Source organism: Argentina silus (assembly GCF_951799395.1).
Source record: "Argentina silus genome assembly, chromosome: 22".
Taxonomy (NCBI): domain Eukaryota; kingdom Metazoa; phylum Chordata; class Actinopteri; order Argentiniformes; family Argentinidae; genus Argentina; species Argentina silus.
The window spans coordinates 2,317,732-2,343,524 of NC_139676.1; the positions used below are offsets into that span (position 1 = coordinate 2,317,732).

At 48.2% G+C, this 25,793-nt stretch overlaps 2 protein-coding genes across 8 annotated transcripts in view; one reads left to right on the forward strand and one right to left on the reverse strand.

Annotated features, from left to right (window-relative positions):
- The window catches only part of rnf2 (ring finger protein 2), an 8,170-nt gene extending 2,850 nt beyond the window's left edge, over positions 1-5,320 (reverse strand). Inside the window, exons 1-2 of one of the 3 annotated variants that reach the window (XM_083693600.1) lie at positions 5,283-5,320; positions 4,617-4,704 (exon numbers count right to left, since the gene is read on the reverse strand). In XM_083693600.1, coding sequence (XP_083549726.1) covers positions 4,617-4,704; positions 5,283-5,284 — 90 coding nt within the window. In that variant the 5' untranslated portion in view covers positions 5,285-5,320. Of the gene's footprint in view, positions 1-4,616; positions 4,705-5,098; positions 5,176-5,278 lie in introns of those variants that run through there. The other 2 variants (XM_083693601.1, XM_083693602.1) reach the window with 2 other exon arrangements.
- Positions 5,321-10,163: 4,843 nt separating this feature from the next.
- LOC310821717 (casein kinase I-like) lies at positions 10,164-25,698 on the forward strand. 5 transcript variants are annotated; one of them, XM_083693877.1, is made up of 12 exons: positions 10,164-10,296; positions 12,159-13,011; positions 13,109-13,178; positions 14,076-14,224; positions 14,824-15,058; positions 15,917-16,002; positions 16,199-16,283; positions 16,499-16,644; positions 22,326-22,406; positions 23,278-23,379; positions 24,664-24,770; positions 25,163-25,698. In XM_083693877.1, exons 2-12 carry the CDS (start codon positions 12,769-12,771, stop codon positions 25,212-25,214), a joined length of 1,356 nt encoding a protein of 451 aa, XP_083550003.1. In that variant the 5' UTR covers positions 10,164-10,296; positions 12,159-12,768; the 3' UTR covers positions 25,215-25,698. The 5 variants fall into 5 exon arrangements, with proteins under 5 accessions (XP_083550003.1, XP_083550002.1, XP_083550005.1 ...); XM_083693876.1 differs by having other exon boundaries at positions 16,496-16,644; positions 25,163-25,694; XM_083693879.1 differs by lacking the exon at positions 23,278-23,379 and having other exon boundaries at positions 25,163-25,696.
- Positions 25,699-25,793: the final 95 nt, after the last annotated feature.

Genomic DNA, 25,793 nt, shown 5'->3' on the forward strand with positions numbered 1-25,793 from the left:
GTGCCAAGAAAACATTCCCCACACCATTCCACCACCTCCACCATGAGAAGGTGTACAGGTGTTCCTCCACCATGAGAAGTAGTACAGGTTCCTGATAAAGTGCTTGGTGAGTGGATATCTGGATATTCCTTCTAGCCTGTATGAGGTTTAACATTTAGTTTGTTTGTTTTGACAGAATACGCCAGCAGCGTTTGTCTGAAATAAAGACAATGATACTTAATGACAGTAGAAGCAGAAGTACAGTTGCGTAGATGGATGAAGGCGACCCTAACCCTAACCAAACCTTAACCCCTAACCTAACCTAACCTTAACCCTCTCATTAAAAAAGGGAGTGTGTCAGTTAGCTGATGTCTTTATGACGAGAAACCAAAACTAAATCTTCTGACTCCACGCAAGGAAACATGGGTGTTACCCCATGTTGTGTGTGTGTCACCTGGTGTATGTGTGTGTTACCAGGTGTGTGTGTCTGTGTGTGTGTGTGTTACCAGGTATGTGTGTGTGTGTGTGTGTGTGTTACCAGGTGTGAGTGTGTTACCATGTGTGTGTGTGTGTGTGTGTGTGTTACCAAGTGTGAGTGTGTTACCAGGTGTGTGTGTGTGTGTGAGTGTACACACATTTGGGATTGAGTGAGTGGTGAAGCCTGTTCTCCAGTCTGAGTAAATCAGTTTAATCTTGTTTCTAGTCAGAGTGCTATTAGGAGTTTTTTTGTTTTTTATCAGTGGCTATCCTGCCTGAAGCCTGTTCTCCAGTCTGAGTAAATCAGTTTAGTCTGTCTCTAATCAGAGTGCTATTAAGAGTTGTTTGTTTGGCTGTCCTGCCTTAAGTAGTTTCTATTGGAAGCCATCTGTTTGAAGTCAATTAGCTGTGAAGTGCTGTCAATCTCCAGTGGGAGGGCCTAAACACTATTTAACTCCTGCTCACCCTGGACCACGACTAATACATTGGGATTGAGTGGTGAAACCTGTCTGGTCGTTAACTGATCGTCAGGTGGGAGGGGATGCTACCCTGCTAGTCATCAGCAATCATAGAAGTGACGATCACCCTGGACCACGAAGACATCGGAGTCTATCTGTGGAGTCCATTGAGGAAGGCCTGAGAGGAAGGCCATACTACTAAGTATTTTTATTCTATCTTGATAATTTCTTCATTACCCTGAGTGTATTGTGTATACTTTGCCCACTAACCCTCTCCACCGGCAAAAAATCACAATGTGCTTCTCCCCATTCCTGTTATTTCCTCCATTAGGAGGACACATCAACGCTACACCTCCACTCACAACCCTTCCAATCTAATCTACCCACCATGCTCAACTGACCACGACTTCACTGTCACAGGAGGACTTTGGAACTGCCAGTCAGCGGTCCAGAAAGCAGAGGCTATCTCAGCCTATGCCTGATTCATGTCTCTCCACTTCCTTGCTCTCACAGAGACATGGATTACATCGGAAAACACAGCTACTCCGGCAGCCCTCTCTGATGCCTACTCCTTTTCTCATTCCCCTAGACCACAGGTGTCAAACTCATTCCATGGAGGGCCGAGTGTCAGCAGGTGAAAGGAAAAACCAAAAACCTGCTGACACTCGGCCCTCCATGGAATGAGTTTGACACCTGTGCCCTAGACTCTCTGGTCGAGGAGGAGGAACAGGACTCCTCATCTTGCCTAAGTGGTCACATAATGTCCTTCCCCTGTCACACCTGTCCATATCCTCCTTTGAATTCCATGCTGTTTCTGTCACCTCCCCTGTCAAACTTCACATTGTTGTTCTCTATCGTCCTCCAGGTCAGCTTGGCAACTTCTTAGATGAGATGGATGTCCTTCTCAGCTTCTTCCCTGAGGACAGCACACCGCTCACACTACTGGGAGACTTCAACATCCAGTCAGGGAAGCTTCACTCATCTGGAGCACCTGACCTCCTCTCCTCCTTCGGCCTTACCCTGTCCCACTCTCCTCCCACTCATAAGGCGGGCAATCAGCTTGACCTTGTCTTCACAAGATCCTCCCATACCTCAAACCTCATTGTTACCCCTCTTCCGGTTTCGGACCATCATTTTGTATCCTTCTCCCTCCCTCTCAAATCCTCCCCCTCCCAGTCAGTCTCTACCCACACTGTATCCTCTCGTCACAACCTGCGTACCCTCTCTCTCTATCTTCCTCTGTCTTATTCGCCCTACCCTCTGTTGAATCCTTCTCTATTCTATCCACTGATGCAGCCTCCTCCACCCTCCTGTCCTCTCTGTCCTCATCCTTCGACTCTCTCTGTTCACAGATCTCAAGGCCGGCACCATCCACTCCACGCGCTCCCTGGCTGTCTGAAACCCTGCAAGCTTGTAGAATAGGGCTCCAGCTGAGAGGAAATGGAGAAAATCTGGCCTCCCTGATGACCTAGACCCTTATCTCTCTCTCTCCTCAACTACACCTCCTCTGCATCAGCTGCTAAAGCTGCTTACTACCATTCCAAAATGCAATCCTCTGTCTCTGACCCAAGGAAACTGTTTTCCTCACTCCTCCTCCTCCCTCCTCTCTGTATGCGGATGACTGTCACCTATTTTGAAAAGAAGGTTGATGACATTAGCAGCTCCTTCCCTCTACCTCTCACCAACAATGCTACCTCTCCTCCCAAACCCACTGTGCAACACCCAGTCTCTGGTTTATCAGATTTCTCCCCCCTCTCCCCTGAGGATGTTCTAAAGCTGGTCACATCCAAGCGGGCAACCACCTGCCCCCTCAATCCTATCCCCTCCCCCTTTCGCCAATCCATCTCCAAAGACCTCCTTCCGTTCCTTACCACCTTAATCAATTCCTCTCTATCCACAGGATCTGTCCCAGCGGCCTTCAAGAAAGCCAGAGTCAAGCCTCTTCTCAAGAAACCAACTCTTGACCCGTCTGCTGTCCATAACTACAGATCGGTATCCCTTCTCTCCTTCTTATCTAAAACCCTTGAACGTGCTGTCTCTAACCAACTGTCTAACTATCTCCTTCAAAACAACTTCCTTGACCCTCACCAATCCGGCTTTAAAGCTGGGCACTCTACTGAGACTGCTCTCCTCGCTGTCACAGAGACTCTCCACTTCGCTCAAGCTTCCTCCCTCTCCTCTGTTCTCATTCTTCTGGACCCGTCTGCTGCATTTGACACAGTAAACCACCCAATCCTCTCCACCCTCTCAGAATTGGGCATCTCTGGCTCTGCACTCTCCTGGTTTGCATCCTACCTGGCCGGTAGCTCCAACCAGGTGACGTGGAGAGGATCGCTGTCCTCTCCACGACCCCTCACCACTGGGGTCCCCCAGGGCTCTGTCCTTGGACCTTTACTGTTCTCTCTCTATACCAAATCTCTCAGCTCTGTAATTTCTTCACATGGTTTCTCCTACCACACCTACGCAGATGACACTCAACTCTTTCTCTCTTCCCCCCCCTCTGACTCACAGGTGGCAACACGTGTCTCGGCTTGGATGTCAGCCCACCACCTCAAGCTCAACCTTGACAAGACTGAGCTGCTCTTCCTCCCAGGGAAAGCCTGCCCTCTCCAAGACTTCTCCATCACAGTAGATAACTCTACTGTGACCTCCGCCCATACAACCAAGAACCTTGGGGTGATCCTTGACAACCACTTATCCTGTGTGGCGAACATCACAGCGACAACACGCTCCTGTAGATTCTTCCTCTACAACATCAGAAGGATACATCCATTCCTCACCAGAGAAGCAGCACAACTTTTGGTCCAAGCACGTAATCTCTCGCCTTGATTACTGCAATGCACTCTTGGCCGGTCTCCCCGCCTCCTCCATTAGGCCTCTGCAGCTCATCCAGAACGCTGACGCTCGTCTGGTGTTCAATCTCCCCAAATTCTCCCATGTCACGCCCCTCCTCCGCACCCTCCACTGGCTCCCGGTAGCAGCTCGCATCAAATTCAAGACCCTGGTGCTCGCCTACCGGGCGGCAAAGGGAACAGCCCCTCCATTCTTGCAAGCAATGGTTAGCCCCCAAAACCCCTGCAAGATCACTCCGCTCGTCCACCTCGGCTGCCCACCTGGCACCGCCGCCTCTACGTGGATGCAGTGGCCGTGCTACTCGGTCACGGATTTTCACTGTCCTGGCGCCCCACTGGTGGAATGAGCTTCCCACTGCTGTCATGACTGCAGAGTCACTTCCGATCTTCCGCCGTAGATTGGAAACCCATCTCTTCAGGCTACATCTTAACAGTCCCTCCTAAAGAGCGCTTCACCCTCACTAACCCCCTATACTAACCCTAACCCTGAGACCTCTTCTCCCCTGCTACCCCCCTGTACAAGTTCTCTCCTGCTAATAAAATATATTTAAAAAAATAAATAAAAATAGCCTACTGGCATTACGACTGCCAATGGACCCTGGTGTGAGCATTGATTACATTGTCTTATGATTACTGTTGGATAGATGATTCACTTACTTAAACAAATGTATTGTTGTAAGTCGCTTTGGATAAAGGCGTCTGCTAAATGCCAATGCAATGTAAATGTAAGTGTGTTACCAGGTGTGTGTGTGTGTGTTACCAGGTGTGTGTGTGTGTGTGTGTGTGTGTGTGTGTGTTACCAGGTGTGTGTGCGTGTGTGTGTTACCAGGTGTGTGTGTGTGTGTGTTACCTGGGGGGTCCTCTGCAGCTCGTAGAGGCTGAGCTCCCAGGTCTTGCTGAGGGGCTGAACCCCGTTGGTCTGGACTGTCTGGGTCATCCTGAGGAGAGAGGACAGTCACATGACTGAGGAGAGAGGACATCATCTGTCTAACATTAGACCAGCTGTCCTGTCTAATATTAGACCAGTTGGTCTGTCTAACATTAGACTACCTGGCCTGTCTAACTAGCTGGTCTGTCTAACATTAGACCAACTGGTCTACCGTTAGCTACATGGCTAGCTAGCTCCACTAGCGTTGGTCTTTGTGTTGGATTCTCTGGCCATTAGCTAAGCTACTGATGTGCGAAGACACAATCGGTTCAACGGGAAACAGTAAACATTGAGAATTATGTTTTACATTTTAACTGAAAATGAATTGTCAGAAGAGGAGAGAGAGGAGAGGAGAGGAGAGGAGAGGAGGACATGGATGTTCGCTGTCAAAGCCCACAGCAGACCGGACAGAAGCGACGGTGAGTCGATCTCTTCAAAGCTGCTGGAATATCCGCGATCTATTCCTCCTTTTTTTTTTTTTTTTTTTAACCAAATCCGGTCAATAAGAGTCCTTTTACAGAACAGATCCTAGCTATGAGTATTAATAACAACCGTGTAGCGTTTAAATGTGTTTGTTTACGTACTTACATTAGATGTTGTGGATCTGATCCAGCGCGTTCTGGAGGTTCAATATGGCGGCGTTCTTGCGTCGCGGTGCACTCTGGGAAATGTAGGCACGGAGCGGAGGAGGAAATATGGAAATTGAGGACTGGATAAAATGATTTGGGGCTAATTATTTCATTAATTCAAGATGATGATTCAAAATCATTTCGTAATATATTTTGAATATGGTTATTAAATTGTCAACGTTATTTTCCAGACACAATGTTTCCAAAATGTTGGTCAATTCAGAAGTTACATTTATTTATATTTACATTGTTGGCATTTAGCAGACGCCTTTATCCAAAGTGACTTACCTCAAATACATTTAACAAATACATACTGTCTAACCCTAACCCTGTCTAACCCTAACCCTGTCTAACCCTAAGCCCGTCTAACCCTAACCCTGTCTAACCCTAACCCTAACCATGTCTAACCCTAACCCTGTCTAACCCTATCTAACCATAACCCTGTCTAATGTCAACTCTAACCCTGTCTAACCCTAACCATGTCTAACCCTAACCCTGTCTAACCCTAACCCTATCTAACCCTAACCCTGTCTAACCCTAACCCTGCCTAACCCTAACCTTGTCTAACCCTAACCTCATCTAACTCTAACCCTGTCTAACCCTAACCCTGTCTAACCCTAACCCTGTCTAACCCTAACCATGTCTAACCCTAACCATGTCTAACCCTAACCCCGTCTAACCCTAACCCTGTCTAACCCTAACCCTAACCATGTCTAAAACTAACCCTGTCTAACCCTAACCATGTCTAATCCTAACCCTGTCTAACCAAGAGATTCAAGATTCAAGATTCAAGATTTCTTTATTTGTCACGTGCATACAAGTATACAGTGAAATGCAAAAGTGACAGTGCCACAGAGTAGTGCAACAACACAATAAGTTTTAAAATACAATAAAATAAAAATAGAAGTACTAAAAAATATACAGTATGGACAGTATAAACAATATGAACAGTATAGCCAGTAAGCAATATAAATAGCAGATGGATGATTATGTGTGTGCATATGTGTTAGAATGACAGTGCATGTGTGAGTGACTTGAGGGGGGCACTGGTGGGGTCATCGTTGATGATTCTGATGGCATGGGGGAAGAAACTCAGTCTTAGCCTCTCTGTTTTTGCTGCATGACAGCGGAGGCGTTTTCCTGACCGCAGCAGCTGGAACAGTCCATGTTTCGGGTGGTGAGGGTCCTTCATAATCCTGTATGCTCTGGTCCTACACCTCCTGGTGTACAGGACATGGAGAGGGGGGGTTGGAGCTCCCATGGTCTTTTCTGCCAGGCGTACCACCCTTTGCAGAGTTCGCCTGTCCTGGGCCGTGCTGTTACCGTACCAGACGGTGATGTTGCCAGCCAGGATGCTCTCCACAGCTCCAGAGTAGAAGGACTGAAGGATCCTCCGGGAGACTCTGAATTTCCTCAGTTGCCTGAGATGGAACAGGCGCTGCCTTGCCTTTCCCACCAGAGAAATGATGTGGGTAGTCCAGGTCAGGTCTTCTGAGATGTGGACTCCCAGGTATTTAAAACTGCTCACCCTGTCCACAGCAGTCCCTCCGATGTCCAGCGGTGTGTAGGCCCTTAGTTGTTGTGCTCTCCCGAAGTCCACAATCAGCTCTTTTGTCTTGGAGACATTCAGGATGAGACTGTTCTCCTGACACCAGAGTGACAGGTCCGCCACCTCGTCCAGGTAGCCTTTCTCATTGTTATCTGAGATCAGCCCCACCACGACCGTGTCGTCCGCAAACTTGATGATGGAGTTTTCGCTGGACTTAGCCACACAGTCGTGGGTGTACAGGGAGTAGAGGAGGGGACTAAGGACACAGCCCTGGGGGGACCCTGTGCTCAGTGTGAGTGAGCTGGAGGTGTGTCTACCCACCCTGACCACCTGTGGCCTGGCCGTCAGAAAGTCCAGGATCCAGGCACACAGGGGAATGTTCAGTCCTAGACCAATCATCTTATCAGCCAGTCTGGTGGGGACTATGGTGTTGAACGCTGAGCTATAGTCTATAAACAGCATTCTCACATAGCCCCCCTTCTGCCTGTCCAGGTGGGAGAGAGTGGTGTGGAGGACCTGGGAAACTGCATCGTCTGTAGATCTGTTTGGTCTATATGCGAACTGCAGTGGGTCCAGGGTCGGAGGGAACCCTGGACCCTAACCCTATCTAACCCTAACCATGTCTAACCCTAACCCTGTCTAACCCTAACCATGTCTAACCCTAACCCTATCTAACCCTAACCCTAACCATGTCTAAAACTAACCCTGTCTAACCCTAACCATGTCTAATCCTAACCCTGTCTAACCTTAACCCTGTCTAACCCTGTCTAATCCTAACCCTGTCTAACCCTAACCCATTCAGACACACATGTTCATTATTCAACTTCCTCTTTTCACTTGGTTGCTGCGTTCCTGCTCATCAGCAGACTAACTTCAAACTAACTGCAGACTAACTACAGACTAACTACAGACTAACATAGACTAACTATAGACTAATCCAGACTAACTACAGCCTAACAACAGCCTAACTACAAACTAACACAGACTAACTACAGACTAACACAGACTAACTGCAGACTAACTACAGACTAACACAGACTAACTACAGACTAACAACAGACTAACTACAGACTAACTACAAACTAACCCAGACTAACTACAGACTAACTACAGAGTAACACAGACTAACTGTATAGACACTGTTTCTAAAAAGAAAACACTGACAGTTTTCTGCAGTAAGTGTAATGATAACATGAACTGAAAGGTAAATGGACACTATTTCACATTATTTAGGATATTTGTTAAGGTTTAAAAGTAACAATAACACAATAACGAAGCAGATATTTGGCCCTGCCTGGGTTAGGGTGAGGGTTAGGGGTGAGGGTGAGGGTGAGGGTGAGGGTGAGGGTTAGGGGTTAGGGTTAGGGGTTAGGGTGAGGGTGAGGGTGAGGGTGAGGGTTAGGGGTTAGGGGTTAGGGTGAGGGTGAGGGTGAGGGTTAGGGGTTAGGGTGAGGGTGAGGGTGAGGGTTAGGGTGAGGGTGAGGGTGAGGGTGAGGGTGAGGAGAGAGGTCCACGCCCCAAAGCTCACCACATGGCTGGCAGTAAGTGACAACAAGTTACACCACGTACGCTAATATATATTTATATATGTATATATGGACAGTAACATGTTATGTGTCTTGTGGAAGCACTTTCACACGAAACAAACACGTTCATGATGATGAGCAGCCAGTTAGCCGCTGTTCAGACCTCAGCTGCAGGAATTACACTGTGACAGTGAAGTCGTTACCGCTTCAGGTGGCCGCGTTACCGCGTCTTCCGACTGTATCTTGCGGGGTTCATATGAAGCCGGTAGTTGTCTGAATCAGCCGGGTAATTGTCTGAATCAGCCGGTAGTTGTCTGAATCAGCCGGTATTTGTCTGAATCAGCCGGTAACGGCAGTAATCACCGGCTAATCTCCTCCGTGCTCAGCGCTGTTGGGGCGGCAGGCAGAAGACGGCAGGCTGACTGGTCCTGCTGCTCTTGGACGCCATCTACCGACCACAACAATTCATTCCATGAAGCGGTAGAGATGAGCATTGATTTACTCGCTTTTGCATGGAATTAATGTTCTGTCTGTCTGCCTGCCTGTCTGTCTGCCTGCCTGTCTGCCTGCTTTCTTGCCTGTCTGTCTGTCTGTCTGTCTGTTGTCTGTCTGCCTGATAAATTCAGATTTATATTTTCTTTCTGCTATATGGTTAGGGTTAGTTATGTTTAGGGTTGGTTCGGGTTCGGGTTAGTTATGTTTAGGGTTGGTTAGGGTTAGTTATGTTTAGGGTTAGGGTTAGTTCGGGTCAGGGTTAGTTATGTTTAGGGTTGGTTAGGGTTAGGGTTAGGGTTAGTTATGTTTAAGGTTGGTTTGGGTTAGTTAGGGTTAGTTATTTTTAGGGTTAGTTTGGGTTAGGGTTAGTTATGTTTAAGGTTGGTTCGGGTTAGGGTTAGTTATGTTTAGGGTTGGTTCGGGTTAGGGTTAGTTATGTTTAGGGTTGGTTAGGGTTAGTTATGTTTAGGGTTGGTTCGGGTTAGGGTTAGTTATGTTTAGGGTTGGTTAGGGTTAGTTATGTTTAGGGTTAGGGTTATTTCGGGTCAGGGTTAGGGTTAGTTATGTTTAGGGTTAGTTCGGGTTAGGGTTAGTTATGTTTCGGGTTAGAGTTAGTTATGTTTAGTTCGGGTTAGGGTTAGTTATGTTTAGGGTTAGTTCAGGTTAGGGTTAGTTATGTTTAGGGTTGGTTAGGGTTAGGGTTAGTTATGTTTAAGGTTGGTTCGGGTTAGTTAGGATTAGGGTTAGTTATGTTTAGGGTTGGTTAGGGTTAGTTCGGGTTAGGGTTAGTTATGTTTAGGGTTGGTTTGGGTTAGGGTTAGTTATGTTTAAAGTTGGTTAGGGTTGGTTAGGGTTAGTTATGTTTAGGGTTACAGTTAGTTATGTTTAGGGTTGGGCTGGGTTAGGGTTAGGGTTAGTTATGTTTAGGGTTGGGCTGGGTTAGGGTTAGGGTTAGTTATGTTTAGGGTTGGGTTAGGGTTAGGGTTAGTTATGTTTAGGGTTGGGTTAGGGTTAGGGTTAGTTATGTTTAGGGTTGGGCTGGGTTAGGGTTAGGGTTAGTTATGTTTAGGGTTGGGTTAGGGTTAGGGTTAGTAACATTGGTCTGTTTGACTTCCCAGAGTTACTTCAGTCCAGCTGACGTCACGCCCCCGACTGACTTCCTACAGCAGCCGTTGACGTAGTTGACGTAACTGACGTTGCTGACGTGGTTGACGTAGTTGACGAACCTGACGTAATTGACGTAGCTGACGTTGTTGGCCGCCCTTCGACGGGCAGCTGGAACAGCGCAGATGACGACCAGCCTGACAGGCGAGGCTGAAGACACGAGAGAGGCGGAAAATGAAATTAAGAAAATGACTAAATAACAATGAAATGGGATTATTTGTGTCTTAAACCCAAACGGAGTAAGTGAAGCTATTTTACACTTGTTTTGCTCGTGTTTTGTTTAGCCGAATGTGTGTATTATTATGTGGGGGGAGAGACCTAGCTAGTTAGCCACCTAGCTAGCTAGCTTTCCATCGATCCTGACCGGATGAAGGAGCTACCGCAGCTACCGCAGCTACCGCAGCTACCGCAGCTACCGCAGCTACCGCAGCTACCGCAGCTACCGTTGTGTTTCATTCATGCGGAACGTCACAGGAACTCGGATGTCCTGAGCGTCGTGTTCTAGTCGACTGTTGAAGCCCGGGACCTGAGTCTGTCAGCCGGCTCAGAAGAGGCTGTTCTGTAACGCTAGCGGGGCCAATGAGCTGGGTGTCTAGAAGGTTGAGGTGATCCGGAGCCGCTGCGGCTTCACTGGGGAGGAGGCTCGGTTAGCCAGCTAGCATGAGCACGCTAATGCTATCATAACAAATGAGTCAACACTTAGCAGAAGTAGTCATAGCATTAGCTAACATTAGCTCAGTATTTCTGCCTGCGGAGTCATTTAGCGACACCAGTTTGTTCTCCAGTTTGTTGTATGACTGTCTGGTTTAGCTCGGGTAGGAACGGGTTAGCTAGTGGTGTGGCCCGGGAGCATCCGGATCAGGTAGTCTGGTCTTCTGTGTTTAACTACAAACACACAGACATGGAATCACACACACACACACACACACACACACACAAACATGGAAACACACACAGATATGGAAACACAGACAGACATGGAATCTCACAGACGGTGCTGCTGTGTTGTTCCCATGGTATCAGCCTGAACACGTGACATGCAGACAACTGTCATGTTCAGTTGTAACGTTACTGCAGCTAGTCACCACTGGACACACACACATACACACACACACACACACACACAGGTAATCTGTGTGTGTGTGTAAACCTCACAGCAGATATCTACCAGACATGAAAGAGGGACAGGCAGTAAACAGTTCTAACCTGATGATGATGAAGGGGTTAGGGTTCTGAGGGTTAGGGTCAGGTGATGATGATGATGATGATGAAGGGGTTAGGGTTCTGAGGGTTAGGGTCAGGTGATGACGATGATGATGAAGGGGTTAGGGTTCTGAGGGTTAGGGTCAGGTGATGATGATGATGATGATGAAGGGGTTAGGGTTCTGAGGGTTAGGGTCAGGTGATGATGATGATGATGAAGGGGTTAGGGTTCTGAGGGCTAGGGTCAGGTGATGATGATGATGAAGGGGTTAGGGTTCTGAGGGTTAGGGTCAGGTGATGATGATGAAGGGGTTAGGGTTCTGAGGGTTAGGGTCAGGTGATGATGATGAAGGGGTTAGGGTTCTGAGGGTTAGGGTCAGGTGATGATGATGAAGGGGTTAGGGTTCTGAGGGTTAGGGTCAGGTGATGATGATGAAGGGGTTAGGGTTCTGAGGGTTAGGGTCAGGTGATGATGATGATGAAGGGGTTAGGGTTCTGAGGGTTAGGGTCAGGTGATGATGATGAACACATGACTGTCTATGGAGAGGACGTCTCTTAAATCTCTATTAAATCTGATAGTAGTGGGCAACACCACACACACACACACACACACACACACACACACACACACACACACACACACACACACAGGGCCGTCCCTCAGGCTGGTCCAGAGCAGCAGACGGATGTGTTTATTTTTAGAAACTCAGAAACACCAGACTTCCTGTCTCCCTCTTAGACCTACAACTCTGTCAAGATGCTAAGCTAATGCTAGTCCTGCTGAGTATGAAATGATGCTAAGCTAATGCTAGTCCTGCTGAGTATGAAATGATGCTAAGCTAATGCTAGTCCTGCTGAGTATGAAATGATGCTAAGCTAATGCAGCTTCTCTCCCCAGGTCTAGGAGGGTCAGCTGCTGTCACCAGCCTCCTGCACCTCCCACTCTGACCAGCGGGGGGCGATAATGCAACACCTGGCCTGGCCCGCCTGTGGATCCAGTAGCTAGGCTGTACTGGTCTCAGCCTGAACCAGTAGAACTGGTCTACCCTAACCAGTAGAGAGGGCACTAGGTACCAGTAGAGAGGGTTCCTGCTCTGATGTTGGATCTGGAGGACAGAGGAGCACTAGACCACCAGGGAACCACAGCCCAACCCTAACCCCAGACTAACCCTAACCCCAGACTAACCCTAACTCCAGACCAACCCTAACCCCAGACTAACCCTGACCCCAGACTAACCCTAACCGCGTCTGTAGTTTCAACTGTCAGTTCCACCTCTGATGTAAGAAAGCTCATCACACAGAAGAGCCCCACCCCACCCCCCCTACCCCCCCAGCCCCACCCCACCCCCCCTAGCCCCAACCCCCAGCCCCCACCCCTCCCCCCAGCCCCTACCCCCCCCCAGCCCCCACCCCCCCCCAGCCCCAGCCCCTCCCCCCAGCCCCCCAGGAGTTGTTGAGGACTGCATGGCAGTGGCGTAACCGTGGAGAGGCCGGGGTACCACAAGCTTATGGACTTTGACAAGAGAGGAGGGGGGGGAGGAGGGGGAGGAGGAGGGGGGGCGGGGGGGAAGGCCGAGGCGGAGGAAGGGAGGAGGATGTCAAAGACGGGGGGCAGCAGGTCTGGCCGCAGCTCGGGGGTGCTGATGGTGGGACCCAACTTCCGCGTGGGGAAGAAGATCGGCTGTGGGAACTTCGGAGAGCTGCGCCTCGGGAAGAACCTTTACACCAACGAATACGTGGCCATCAAACTGGTACGACCCCTGACCCCGGCGTTTATTGATTATTCAGCGTTACAGTTGTCCTTGATGATGTCACTTCCCCTCCTCATGATGTGTGTTCCATCTCCAGGAGCCAATCAAATCCAGAGCTCCACAGCTCCACCTGGAGTACAGGTTCTATAAACAGCTGGGCTCTTCAGGTAGGTTACCCTAACCTTAACCCTAACCCTAACCCTAACCCTAACCTTAACCTTTACCCTAACCCTAATCTTTACCCTTACCCTAACCCTAACCTTAACCCTAACCCTAACCCTAACCTTAACCCTAACCCTAACCTTAACCCTAACCCTAACCTTTACCCTAACCCTAATCTTTACCCTTACCCTAACCTTTACCCTAACCCTAATCTTTACCCTTACCCTAACCCTTACCCTAACCCTAACCCTTACCCTTACCCTAACCCTAACCTTTACCCTAACCCTAACCTTTACCCTAACCCTAACCTTTACCCTTACCCTAACCCTAACCTTTACCCTAACCCTAATCTTTACCCTTACCCTAACCCTTACCCTAACCTTTACCCTTACCCTAACCTTTACCCTAACCCTAACCCTAACCTTTACCCTAACCCTAATCTTTACCCTTACCCTAACCCTTACCCTAACCTTTACCCTTACCCTAACCTTTACCCTAACCCTAATCTTTACCCTTACCCTAACCCTAACCCTAATCTTTACCCTTACCCTAACCCTAACCCTAACCTTTACCCTAACCCTAACCTTTACCCTTACCCTAACCCTAACCTTTACCCTAACCTTAACCTTACCCTAACCTTTACCCTAACCTTTACCCTAACCCTAATCTTTACCCTAACCCTAACCCTAACCTTTACCCTAACCCTAACCTTTACCCTAACCTTAACCTTACCCTAACCTTACCCTAACCCTTACCCTAACCTTAACCCTAACACTCCCTTTCTCTGTATTCCTGAGGTCCTGAATGTGTGTGTGTGTGTGTGTGTGTGTGTGTGTGTGTATATATATATATATATATATATATATATATATATATATATATATATATATATATATATATAGAGGGTGTCCCCCAGGTGTTTTACTTTGGTCCATGTGGGAAGTACAATGCAATGGTTCTGGAGCTGCTCGGTCCCAGTCTGGAGGACCTGTTTGACCTCTGCGACCGCACCTTCTCTCTGAAGACCGTCCTGATGACCGCCATCCAGCTGGTACAACCTCTAGACCACTCTAGACCACACTAGACCATACTAGACCACTCTAAACTATACTAGACCACTAGACCCCACTAGACACCACTAGAACCCACTAGACCACGAGACCCCACTAGACCACGAGACCCCACTAGACCACTAGATCCCACTAGACCCCACTAGACCACTAGACCCCACTAGACCACTAGACCAGGCCTGTGGTGATGGACTCTAGTAGATCACAGAGTTCTTTAGAGTTCACTCACACACACACACACACACACACACACACTCACTCACACAATCTCTCACACTCTCAAACACACTCACTCACACACTCACACACACACTCACTCACACAATCTCTCACACTCTCAAACACACACACTCTCTCACACAATCTCTCACACAATCTCTCACACACTCACTCACACACTCACTCACTCACTCTCAAACACACACACTCTCTCACACAATCTCTCACACAATCTCTCACACACTCACTCACACACTCACTCACACACTCTCACACACACTCTCAAACACACACTCACTCACACTCACACACACACACTCATTCACACTCACTCACACACACTCATCCCCCCACCCCTCAGATAACCAGGATGGAGTTGGTCCACACCAGGAGTCTGATCTACCGCGACGTGAAGCCAGAGAACTTCCTGGTTGGTCGCCCTGGCAGCCGGCGTCAGAACCACATCCACATCATCGACTTCGGTCTCGCCAAGGAGTACCTGGACCCCGACACCCGCAAGCACATCCCCTACCGGGAGCACAAGAGCCTCACCGGCACCGCACGATACATGAGCATCAACACACACCTGGGCAAAGGTCAGCACACACACACACCAACACACACAACTGGTCTATCAACATCAAAATGCCAAGGACGCAGCGTCAGGGAGGTAGAGAGAGAGAGAGAGAGAGAGAGAGAGAGAGAGAGTTGAGATGCAGTGTCAGGGAGGGAGAGAGAGAGAGAGAGAGAGAGAGAGTTGAGATGCAGCGTCAGGGAGGTAGAGAGAGAGAGAGAGAGTTGAGACGCAGCGTCAGGGAGGTAGAGAGAGAGAGAGAGAGAGAGTTGAGACGCAGCGTCAGGGAGGTAGAGAGAGAGAGAGAGAGAGAGAGAGAGTTGAGATGCAGCGTCAGGGAGGTAGAGAGAGAGAGAGAGAGAGAGAGAGAGAGTTGAGACGCAGCGTCAGGGAGGTAGAGAGAGAGAGAGAGAGAGAGAGAGTTGAGACGCAGCGTCAGGGAGGTAGAGAGAGAGAGAGAGAGAGAGAGAGAGAGAGTTGAGATGCAGCGTCAGGGAGGTAGAGAGAGAGAGAGAGAGAGAGAGAGAGAGTTGAGATGCAGCGTCAGGGAGGTAGAGAGAGAGAGAGAGAGAGTTGAGATGCAGCGTCAGGGAGGTAGAGAGAGAGAGAGAGAGTTGAGATGCAGCGTCAGGGAGGTAGAGAGAGAGAGAGAGAGAGAGAGAGTTGAGATGCAGCGTCAGGGAGGTAGAGAGAGAGAGAGAGAGAGAGAGAGAGTTGAGATGCAGCGTCAGGGAGGTAGAGAGAGAGAGAGAGAGTTGAGATGCAGCGTCAGGGAGGTAGAGAGAGAGAGAGAGAGTTGAGATGCAGCGTCAGGGAGGTAGAGAGAGAGAGAGTTGAGATGCAGCGTCAGGGAGGTAAAGTGTTGTTTTCGTTCCTGTAGAACAAAGCAGAAGGGACGACCTGGAAGCGCTTGGTCACATGTTCATGTACTTCCTGCGAGGCAGCCTCCCCTGGCAGGGCCTGAAGGTAGGAACCACAACCATAACCGCAACCCTCTCTCAACCACAATCTGGAGAGGAACCACACACATGCTGTCCATTTACCTTTAACATTCTACACTTCATTAAATAATGCACACGTCAACTAAACCAGTGACATGGTTTAATGTTGTCTTTCTCTCTTCCTCCCCCCTTCTCTCTCTCCTTTCCTCCCTCTGTTTCAGGCGGACACATTGAAGGAGCGCTACCAGAAAATCGGCGACACCAAGAGAGCCACACCCATCGAAGTTCTGTGTGAGAGTTTCCCAGGTTTGTGTCTGCTGGCGGGGTCGGGTCAGAGGTCTGGGGTGGTCTGGGTCAGGGGTCAGGTCTGTGTCTGGGTCAGAGGTCATGGGTGGTCAGGTTCAGGTCTGTGTCTGCTCTCCTGGCTGGGTCAGGGGTGGTGAGGTTGGGGTTAGGAGTGGTTAGGGTCAAGTTAACCTCGCGTGTGTGTGTATGTGTGTGTGTGTGTGTCCCTATAGAAGAGATGGCCACCTACCTGCGCTACGTCCGGAGGCTGGACTTCTTTGAGAAGCCCGACTACGACTATCTACGCCAACTCTTCACTGACCTGTTCCATCGCAGTGGCTACGTGTTCGACTACCAGTACGACTGGGTGGGCAAACCACTGGTGAGTCACTGGTCTCTACTGGTCTGTACTGGTCTCTACTGGTCTGTCTCCCCTAGCACCATCATGCCTCCCCTTACCTGCCCACCTGGCTGCAACTCCTGTCTTCTATTTAGCCAGAAGACAGAAGACAGTCCAACGTGAAGCCAGAATAACAAATCTGAACCAGATTAAGATGAACCAGATTAAGATGAACCAGATTAAGATGAACCAGATTAAGATGAACCAGATTAAGATGGATGAACAGTTTATTGGCTCGTTTGTCTCTGTGGGTCCTCCTTGCCCATATTCAGACTCTCCCTGCACTGATCGCCTCCCTGGCCTCCCTGGTGCCCCCTGGCCTCCCTGGCCTCCCTGGTGCCCCCTGGCGCTCCCTGGCCTCCCTGGCTTCCCTGGCGCCCCCTGGCGCTCCCTGGCCTCCCTGGCCTCCCTGGTGCCCCCTGGCCTCCCTGGCCTCCCTGGTGCCCCCTGGCCTCCCTGGCCTCCCTGGCCTCCCTGGCGCCCCCTGGCCTCCCTGGCGCCCCCTGGCCTCCCTGGCCTCCCTGGCCTCCCTGGCCTCCCTGGCCTCCCTGGCGCTCCCTGGCCTCCCTGGCGCCTCCCTGGCCTCCCTGGTGCCCCCTGGCCTCCCTGGCCTCCCTGGTGCCCCCTGGCCTCCCTGGCGCCTCCCTGGCCTCCCTGGTGCCCCCTGGCCTCCCTGGCCTCCCTGGCGCCCCCTGGCCTCCCTGGCGCTCCCTGGCCTCCCTGGCGCCCCCTGGCCTCCCTGGCGCTCCCTGGCACTCCCTGGCCTCCCTGGTCTCTGTTCGGTGCCAAGCCTTGCTGGCCAATTCCACTCTGCACCAGCCTGAGCCAATGTACAGTGAAAAGCAAAGGCTCCAGACAAAATTGTAATTTCAGAAACCCAACTAACATTTTAACTGTACCTCAGTATATTCCACTAGAACCAGACATATCTTTAACTAACAGGGTTCTACTGAATGTAGGGACTCTCACCACTAAGACAATCAATGACTTTATCTCTGAAAATAAATTAGACTTTCTGTTTCTTGTTGAAACCTGTCCCCCAAATTACAATTTCTTCCACTTGGGGGTGGAATGGCCACAATCTTCTCAAACAAATATAGTTGTACTACGGTCAGCTTTGGTGATTTCTCCTCTTTTGAGTATATTGCCTTCACTCTGAAGGCTGAACCAGCTATACTCCTGCTAACATTATACCGTCCTCCCAAACTATGGGCAGGTTTTCTCGACCAGTTTTTTTAACTTATATCGGTCACCATCACTAGTTATGATCGGATAATTGCAAATGGCGATTTCAATATCCATGTGAATAAGAAGACTGATGCCGAAGCCATAAAGTTCCTTCATATTTTCGACAGCCTGGAGTTAAAGCAGCATGTTACTGGGTCTGGAGTTAAAGCAGCATGTTACTGGGTCTGGAGTTAAAACAGCATGTTACTGGGTCTGGAGTTAAAACAGCATGTTACTGGGTCTGGAGTTAAAACAGCATGTTACTGGGTCTGGAGTTAAAGCAGCATGTTACTGGGTCTGGAGTTAAAACAGCATGTTACTGGGTCTGGAGTTAAAGCAGCATGTTACTGGGTCTGGAGTTAAAACAGCATGTTACTGGGTCTGGAGTTAAAGCAGCATGTTACTGGGTCTGGAGTTAAAACAGCATGTTACTGGGTCTGGAGTTAAAGCAGCATGTTACTGGGTCTGGAGTTAAAGCAGCATGTTACTGGGTCTGGAGTTAAAACAGCATGTTACTGGGTCTGGAGTTAAAACAGCATGTTACTGGGTCTGGAGTTAAAACAGCATGTTACTGGGTCTGGAGTTAAAGCAGCATGTTACTGGGTCTGGAGTTAAAGCAGCATGTTACTGGGTCTGGAGTTAAAACAGCATGTTACTGGGTCTGGAGTTAAAACAGCATGTTACTGGGTCTGGAGTTAAAACAGCATGTTACTGGGTCTGGAGTTAAAACAGCATGTTACTGGGTCTGGAGTTAAAACAGCATGTTACTGGGTCTGGAGTTAAAACAGCATGTTACTGGGTCTGGAGTTAAAACAGCATGTTACTGGGTCTACCCACAGCCTCGGTGACTCTCCTGATCTAGTCATCTCCAGAGGGAGAAACACTGTCTGTTGGTGAACGATATTAATGTGTCTGATCATTATTGTGTATTTTTTAATGTCCTATTAAATGCCTTAACAAATCATCCTGAAACTACAATTAAAACATGGCACCTGGACACGAGAGGAGAGCAGAGCAGCAGTTTGCCGAGCTAGCACATTCCATAGATCAAAATAGTTTTAATCATTCTATTAACAAAATAGTTAACTGGGTGTCATGCTTGACAAAGTAGCTCTTGTAAAGACTAAAAAAAGGTCTTGTAGCATGACTTGGATGAACAAAAAGTGATGACTTGGATGAACAAAAAGTGATGACTTGGATGAACAAAAAGTGATGACTTGGATGAACAAAAAGTGATGACTTGGATGAACAAAAAGTGATGACTTGGATGAACAAAAAGTGATGACTTGGATGAACAAAAAGTGATGACTTGGATGAACAAAAAGTGATGACTTGGATGAACAAAAAAGTTGGTGACCTAAAAAGATCCTGTAGTAAAGCGGAAAGAACATGGAGGAAACCTAAGCTACAGGTTCACTGGGTTAGGGTTAGACTACAGGTTCACTGGGTTAGGGTTAGGGTTAGGCTACAGGTTCACTGGGTTAGGGTTAGGGTTAGGGTTAGGCTACAGGTTCACTGGGTTAGGGTTAGGGTTAGGCTACAGGTTCACTGGGTTAGGGTTAGGCTACAGGTTCACTGGGTTAGGGTTAGGCTACAGGTTCACTGGGTTAAGGTTAGGGTTAGGCTACAGGTTCACTGGGTTAGGGTTAGGGTTAGGCTACAGGTTCACTGGGTTAGGGTTAGGGTTAGGCTACAGGTTCACTGGGTTAGGGTTAGGCTACAGGTTCACTGGGTTAGGGTTAGGGTTAGGCTACAGGTTCACTGGGTTAGGGTTAGGGTTAGGCTACAGGTTCACTGGGTTAGGGTTAGGGTTAGGCTACAGGTTCACTGGGTTAGGGTTAGGGTTAGGCTAGAGGTTCACTGGGTTAGGGTTAGGGTTAGGCTACAGGTTCACTGGGTTAGGGTTAGGCTACAGGTTCACTGGGTTAGGGTTAGACTACAGGTTCACTGGGTTAGGGTTAGGCTACAGGTTCACTGGGTTAGGGTTAGGCTACAGGTTCACTGGGTTAGGGTTAGGCTACAGGTTCACTGGGTTAGGGTTAGGGTTAGGCTACAGGTTCACTGGGTTAGGGTTAGGCTACAGGTTCACTGGGTTAGGGTTAGGCTACAGGTTCACTGGGTTAGGGTTAGGGTTAGGCTACAGGTTCACTGGGTTAGGGTTAGGGTTAGGCTACAGGTTCACTGGGTTAGGGTTAGGCTACAGGTTCACTGGGTTAGGCTACAGGTTCACTGGGTTAGGGTTAGGCTACAGGTTCACTGGGTTAGGCTACAGGTTCACTGGGTTAGGGTTAGACTACAGGTTCACTGGGTTAGGGTTAGGCTACAGGTTCACTGGGTTAGGGTTAGGGTTAGACTACAGGTTCACTGGGTTAGGGTTAGGGTTAGGCTACAGGTTCTATTTTCCCGGTATATGCTTCCATTAGGTAACATCATTAGTCAACATAATGTTAATTTCCACAGCTACGCAGATGATACCCAACTGTACATTTCTGTTGAGCCAACAAACCCAGACAGCCGTTGCTCCCTGACCGCCTGTTTAGCCATAAATCAGTGGATGAGTGACAACTTTTTAAATCTGAATGAGGATAAAAAAGAGATATTTTTACTTGGACCAAAATCAAAGAGAGACCATTTTTAGTAATCTGGCTCACCAGACCAAATCACAAGTTAAAAGTCGAGGTGTCATTTTAGATTCAGATTTAAGTTTTAAACCCCATATTAGTAAAGTGATCCAGACAGCTTTCGTCCACCTGAGAAACGTTGCCATAGTACGACTATTTTTAACACCACAGGACGCTGAGAAACTAATTCATGCTTTTACCACTAGTAGGTCAGACTACTGCAACGCACTTTTACTGGTCTCCCAAAAAAGTCTTCAAGGAAATTGGAATTAACTAAGACCAAGAAGAGAGAGCACATCACTCCTGTTAGGGTTAGTTAGTTAGTTACCCTAACCCTAACCCAAGAAGAGAGAGCACATCACTCCTGTTAGGGTAACTAACTAACCCTAACCCTAACTAACTAACTAACCCTAACCCTAACTAACTAACTAACCCTAACTAACTAACCCTAACCCTAACCCTAACCCTAACCCAAGAAGAGAGAGCACATCACTCCTGTTAGGGTAACTAACTAACCCTAACCCTAACTAACTAACTAACCCTAACTAACTAACTAACCCTAACTAACTAACTAACCCTAACCCTAACCCAAGAAGAGAGAGCACATCACTCCTGTTAGGGTTAACTAACTAACCCTAACTAACTAACTAACCCTAACCCTAACCCTAACCCAAGAAGAGAGAGCACATCACTCCTGTTAGGGTTAACTAACTAACTAACCCTAACTAACTAACTAACCCTAACCCTAACCCTAACCCAAGAAGAGAGAGCACATCACTCCTGTTTCAGCTGAACTGGGTTAGGGTTAGGGAGAGAGAGAGAGAGAGCACATCACTCCTGTTTCAGCTGAACTGGGTTAGGGTTAGTTAGTTACCCTAACCCTAACCCTAACCCAAGAAGAGAGAGCACATCACTCCTGTTTCAGCTGAACTGAACTGGCTCCCTGTTTCTTTTAGAATTGATTTTAAGGTGCTTTTAATGACCTACAAAGCTCTTAATGGCACAGCACCTTCATACATCTCTGACCTTTTAATATCCTATCAACCACAAAAAGCCCTTAGATCCTCCAATGCTGCTCTTTTAGTCGTGCCCAAACTCCACAAACAAAGCGGGGAAGCTGCTTTTAGATGTTATGCACCAACATTATGGAACGCCCTGCCCATGTCTGTCAAACAGGCTGGTTCTGTGGACATTTTTTTAAAAAGAGCTTAAAACATAGCTTTACTGGAAGGCTTTTAGCTAACCCATTTTTAGCTTGTGCTTTATCCCCTAAACAAGTTTTTTTTTTTTTTTTTTTTTTTTTTTTTTTTTTTTTTTTTACATTGATTTCTACTAATTTGTTTTAATTTATTTTCATCTATGATGTTGTATTTATTTGTTCTTGCCATATTTTTTTAATGCTTCAAATGTAAAGTACTTTGAGCTGCATTTTATGTATGAAAGGTGCTATACAAATAAAGTTTATTATATTAAAGTTTATTATTACTGGTCTCTACTGATCTTGACTGGTCTCTGCTGGTCTGTACCGGTCTCAACTGGTCTCTACTGGTGCACCTCATTGCTACAGAGATGGGACAGTTGGATGTTCTGGTGGATCTCTGGTCTGGTCAGGGTGTTGATTGATGGAGGACCTCGTTGGTGAAGGAAGTGATAGTTTCTCCTGATATGTTGTGGTTTTATATGATGTAGTGAATTGTGTATTTAACTGTGTTGTTGTTGTTATGTGATTGGAGAGATATTGATGAGGGTCTCTGAGGGGTTCTGGGTTCATAAAGGAGTCAACTGGTCTATTAACCCCGCCTCCTCTGTCCTCAGCCCACTCCCATTGGTCCAGTGGCCAGTGACACGCCCCTTCAGTCAAGCAAAGAGAAGACTCAACAGCAGACCAAAAACCAGGTGAGTAACACACACCACACACACGCCCACAAACACACACCACACACACACACACACACACACACATGCCCACAAACACACCACACACACACACCACACATGCCCACAAACACACCACACACACGCCCACAAACACACCACACACACACACACATACACACACCACACACGCCCACAAACACACCACACACACACACACATACAACACACAAACACACCGCACACATACCACACACACACACTTACCACACACCACACACACGCCCACAAACACACCACAAACACACCACACACACACACATACAACACACAAACACACCACACACAAACACACAAACACACCACACACACTCTCCTCTCCTGGTAGCAGGTCAGCTGCTGCTTCTGTCTCTAACCTCTCTGTTTTTCCCCTCCTTTACACGCCTCCTCTCCTCCCTCCTTTACACGCCTCCTCTCCTCCCTCCTTTACACGCCTCCTCTCCTCCCTCCTTTACACGCCTCCTCTCCTCCCTCCTTTACACTCCTCCTCTCCTCCCTCCTTTACACGCCTCCTCTCCTCCCTCCTTTACACTCCTCCTCTCCTCCCTCCTTTACACTCCTCCTCTCCTCCCTCCTTTACACTCCTCCTCTCCTCCCTCCTTTACACGCCTCCTCTCCTCCCTCCTTTACACGCCTCCTCTCCTCCCTCCTTTACACTCCTCCTCTCCTCCCTCCTTTACACTCCTCCTCTCCTCCCTCCTTTACACGCCTCCTCTCCTCCCTCCTTTACACTCCTCCTCTCCTCCCTCCTTTACACGCCTCCTCTCCTCCCTCCTTTACACTCCTCCTCTCCTCCCTCCTCATCCCTCCTTCCTGCTTGCTGTCACACCAGTCTCCAGAGCCCAGAGGAAGTGAGTCCCAGCCCACTCCAGTGACCAATAGGGAGCTCCTGGGCTCACATCTCACAGCTGATAGGCTGGGGGGCTCGGTGCAGGTACTGCTGTCACTGCTGCTCTCTGTCTCTGTCTCTCTCTCTGTCTCTCTCTGTCTCTCTCTCTGTCTCTCTCTCTCTCTGTGTCTCTCTCTCTGTCTCTGTCTCTGTCTCTCTCTCTCTGTCTCTCTGTGTCTCTCTCTCTCTGTGTCTCTCTCTCTCTGTGTCTCTCTCTCTGTCTCTGTCTCTGTCTCTCTCTCTCTTTCTCTCTGTCTCTCTGTGTCTCTCTCTCTCTCTCTCTCTGTCTCTCTCTGTCTCTCTCTGTCTCTCTCCTTCTGTCTCTCTCTCTCTCTCTCTCTCTCTCTGTCTCTCTCTCTCTCGGTCTCTCTCTTGATTTAATTATGATAATATTTGCTTCTAAGTTTATATTCCCTATTGAATGCTAATGCTTGTGGTCATTGCCCCCTTGTGTTTGGAATGAATGGATATTAGGGATATAAGGGAACAGGAAATGGGATGTCGGGTGGGATCAAACAGGTTTTCAACAGCAGCAGCGATGGCTAATGTAGCGATGGCTAATGTAGCGATGGCTAATGTAGCGATGGCTAATGCTGATTGCAATATGATTTGTGTTTATTTTGTTTATTTTTATACGTGCATCACTCTACATGTTAACTACATGTTATTTATGTTAATTTTCTAATATAATACATTTCTAATATTATTTTCAATTATTAACTTAATGATATTGATTGCTTTGATTTAGTTATGATAATATTTGCTTCTAAATTTACATTCTTTATTGAATGGTATTTGAATAATGCTTGTGGTCATTGTCTCCTTGTGTTTGAATGTATGGATGTCAGGGATGTAAGGGAACAGGAAATGGGATGTCGGGGGATCAGATGGTTAATATGATTTAGGGCTAACCCTAACCCTAATATGATTTAGGGCTAACCCTAACCCTAATATGATTTAGGGCTAACCCTAATATGATTTAGGGCTAACCCTAATATGATTTAGGGCTAACCCTAATATGATTTAGGCCTAACCCTAACCCTAATATGATTTAGGCCTAACCCTAACCCTAATATGATTTAGAGAAAATAAAACAATGTGTTTATTTTTATACACGCGTCTCTCCGTTTTGTATGGAACTGTTTGTTGGAACCTCCGACTCCAAGGGTTAGGTTAGGGTTAGGGTTAGGGTTAGGGTTAGTGTTAGGGTTAGGGTTAGTGTTAGGGTTAGGGTTAGGGTTAGGGTTAGTGTTAGGGTTAGGGTTAGTGTTAGGGTTAGAGGCCATGTGGATTTGTTAAGACGACCCTACACACTCTCTCTCTCTGCAGGTGATGAGTTCGACCAATGGGGAGCTGAATCCAGATGACCCGACGGCGGGACATTCCAATGCTCCTATCACCACGGCGACCGAGGTGGAGACCGCCGCCGACACCAAGTAAGGACACACACACACACTCTTACTCTCACTCAACCTCCGACTCCAAGTAGAGGCGATTTGGATTTGTTAAGACGACTTTACACACTCTCTCTCTCTCTCTCTGTCTCTCTCTCTCTCTCTGTCTCTCTCTCTCTCTCTCTCTCTCTCTCTCTCTCTCTCTCTCTCTCTCTGTCTCTCTCTCTGTCTCTCTCTGTCTCTCTCTCTCTGTCTCTCTCTGTCTCTCTCTCTGTCTCTCTCTCTGTCTCTCTCTCTCTCTTTCTCTCTCTCTCTCTCTCTCTCTCTTTCTCTCTCTCTCTCTCTCTCTCTCTGTCTCTCTCTCTGTCTCTCTCTCTCTCTCTGTCTCTCTCTCTGTCTCTCTCTCTCTCTCTCTCTCTGTCTCTCTCTCTCAGGTGCTGCTGTTTCTTTAAGAGGAGGAAGAGGAAAGGCCTCCAGAGGAAGTAGAGAGCAGCACCTCTGACCTCCTCTGGGACAGAGCAAAGAGAGACTCTAAACAGACGAGACTGTTGTTGTCTCACCTGGAGACGGAGGAGAGAGGAGCACCATGACTGTAGTTTTTATCTGAGGGATGAAGAGAACTACAATCACCAGAATCAACATGTCTGGAAATTCAATGCTTTTCCTTTTTTTGTAATTTAAAATGAAGTTTTGAAACAGCTTCACTTCCTGTCCTAGTGTGTCCCGAGCCTGTATCGCCATGGCGATGCCGGGCTAGTCGGTTCAGTTTGTTGTCTCTGTGTTCCGTGGTGGCGTTGCTAGGCGCCGTCTCCGTGGCAACACAGGGAGCAACAGTGTTCTTTATGTTGCCATGGTAATAAAGTCAACAACATGAGAAATAAAGATCTGAGGTCATTTTACACTGTTAGACTACAACTGTCTTCTTATCTTAATGATCCACTCTGTCTTTCCACCTCTCCTCTCCCTCCTCCCCTTTCTCCCCCCCCCTCCTCTCCCTCCTCCCCCCCTTTCTCCCCCCCCCCCCTCCTCCCCTTTCTCCCCCCCCCTCCTCTCCCTCCTCCCCCC

Coding starts and splice junctions, on each gene's coding strand:
- LOC310821717 (XM_083693876.1), top strand. CDS start 12,769: ATGGACTTTGACAAGAGAGGAGGGGGGGGAGGAGGGGGAGGAGGAGGG. Junction 13,179..14,075: donor TAAACAGCTGGGCTCTTCAG/GTAGGTTACCCT, acceptor ATATATATATAG/AGGGTGTCCCCCAGGTGTTT. Junction 16,645..22,325: donor ACTGGGTGGGCAAACCACTG/GTGAGTCACTGG, acceptor CTCTGTCCTCAG/CCCACTCCCATTGGTCCAGT.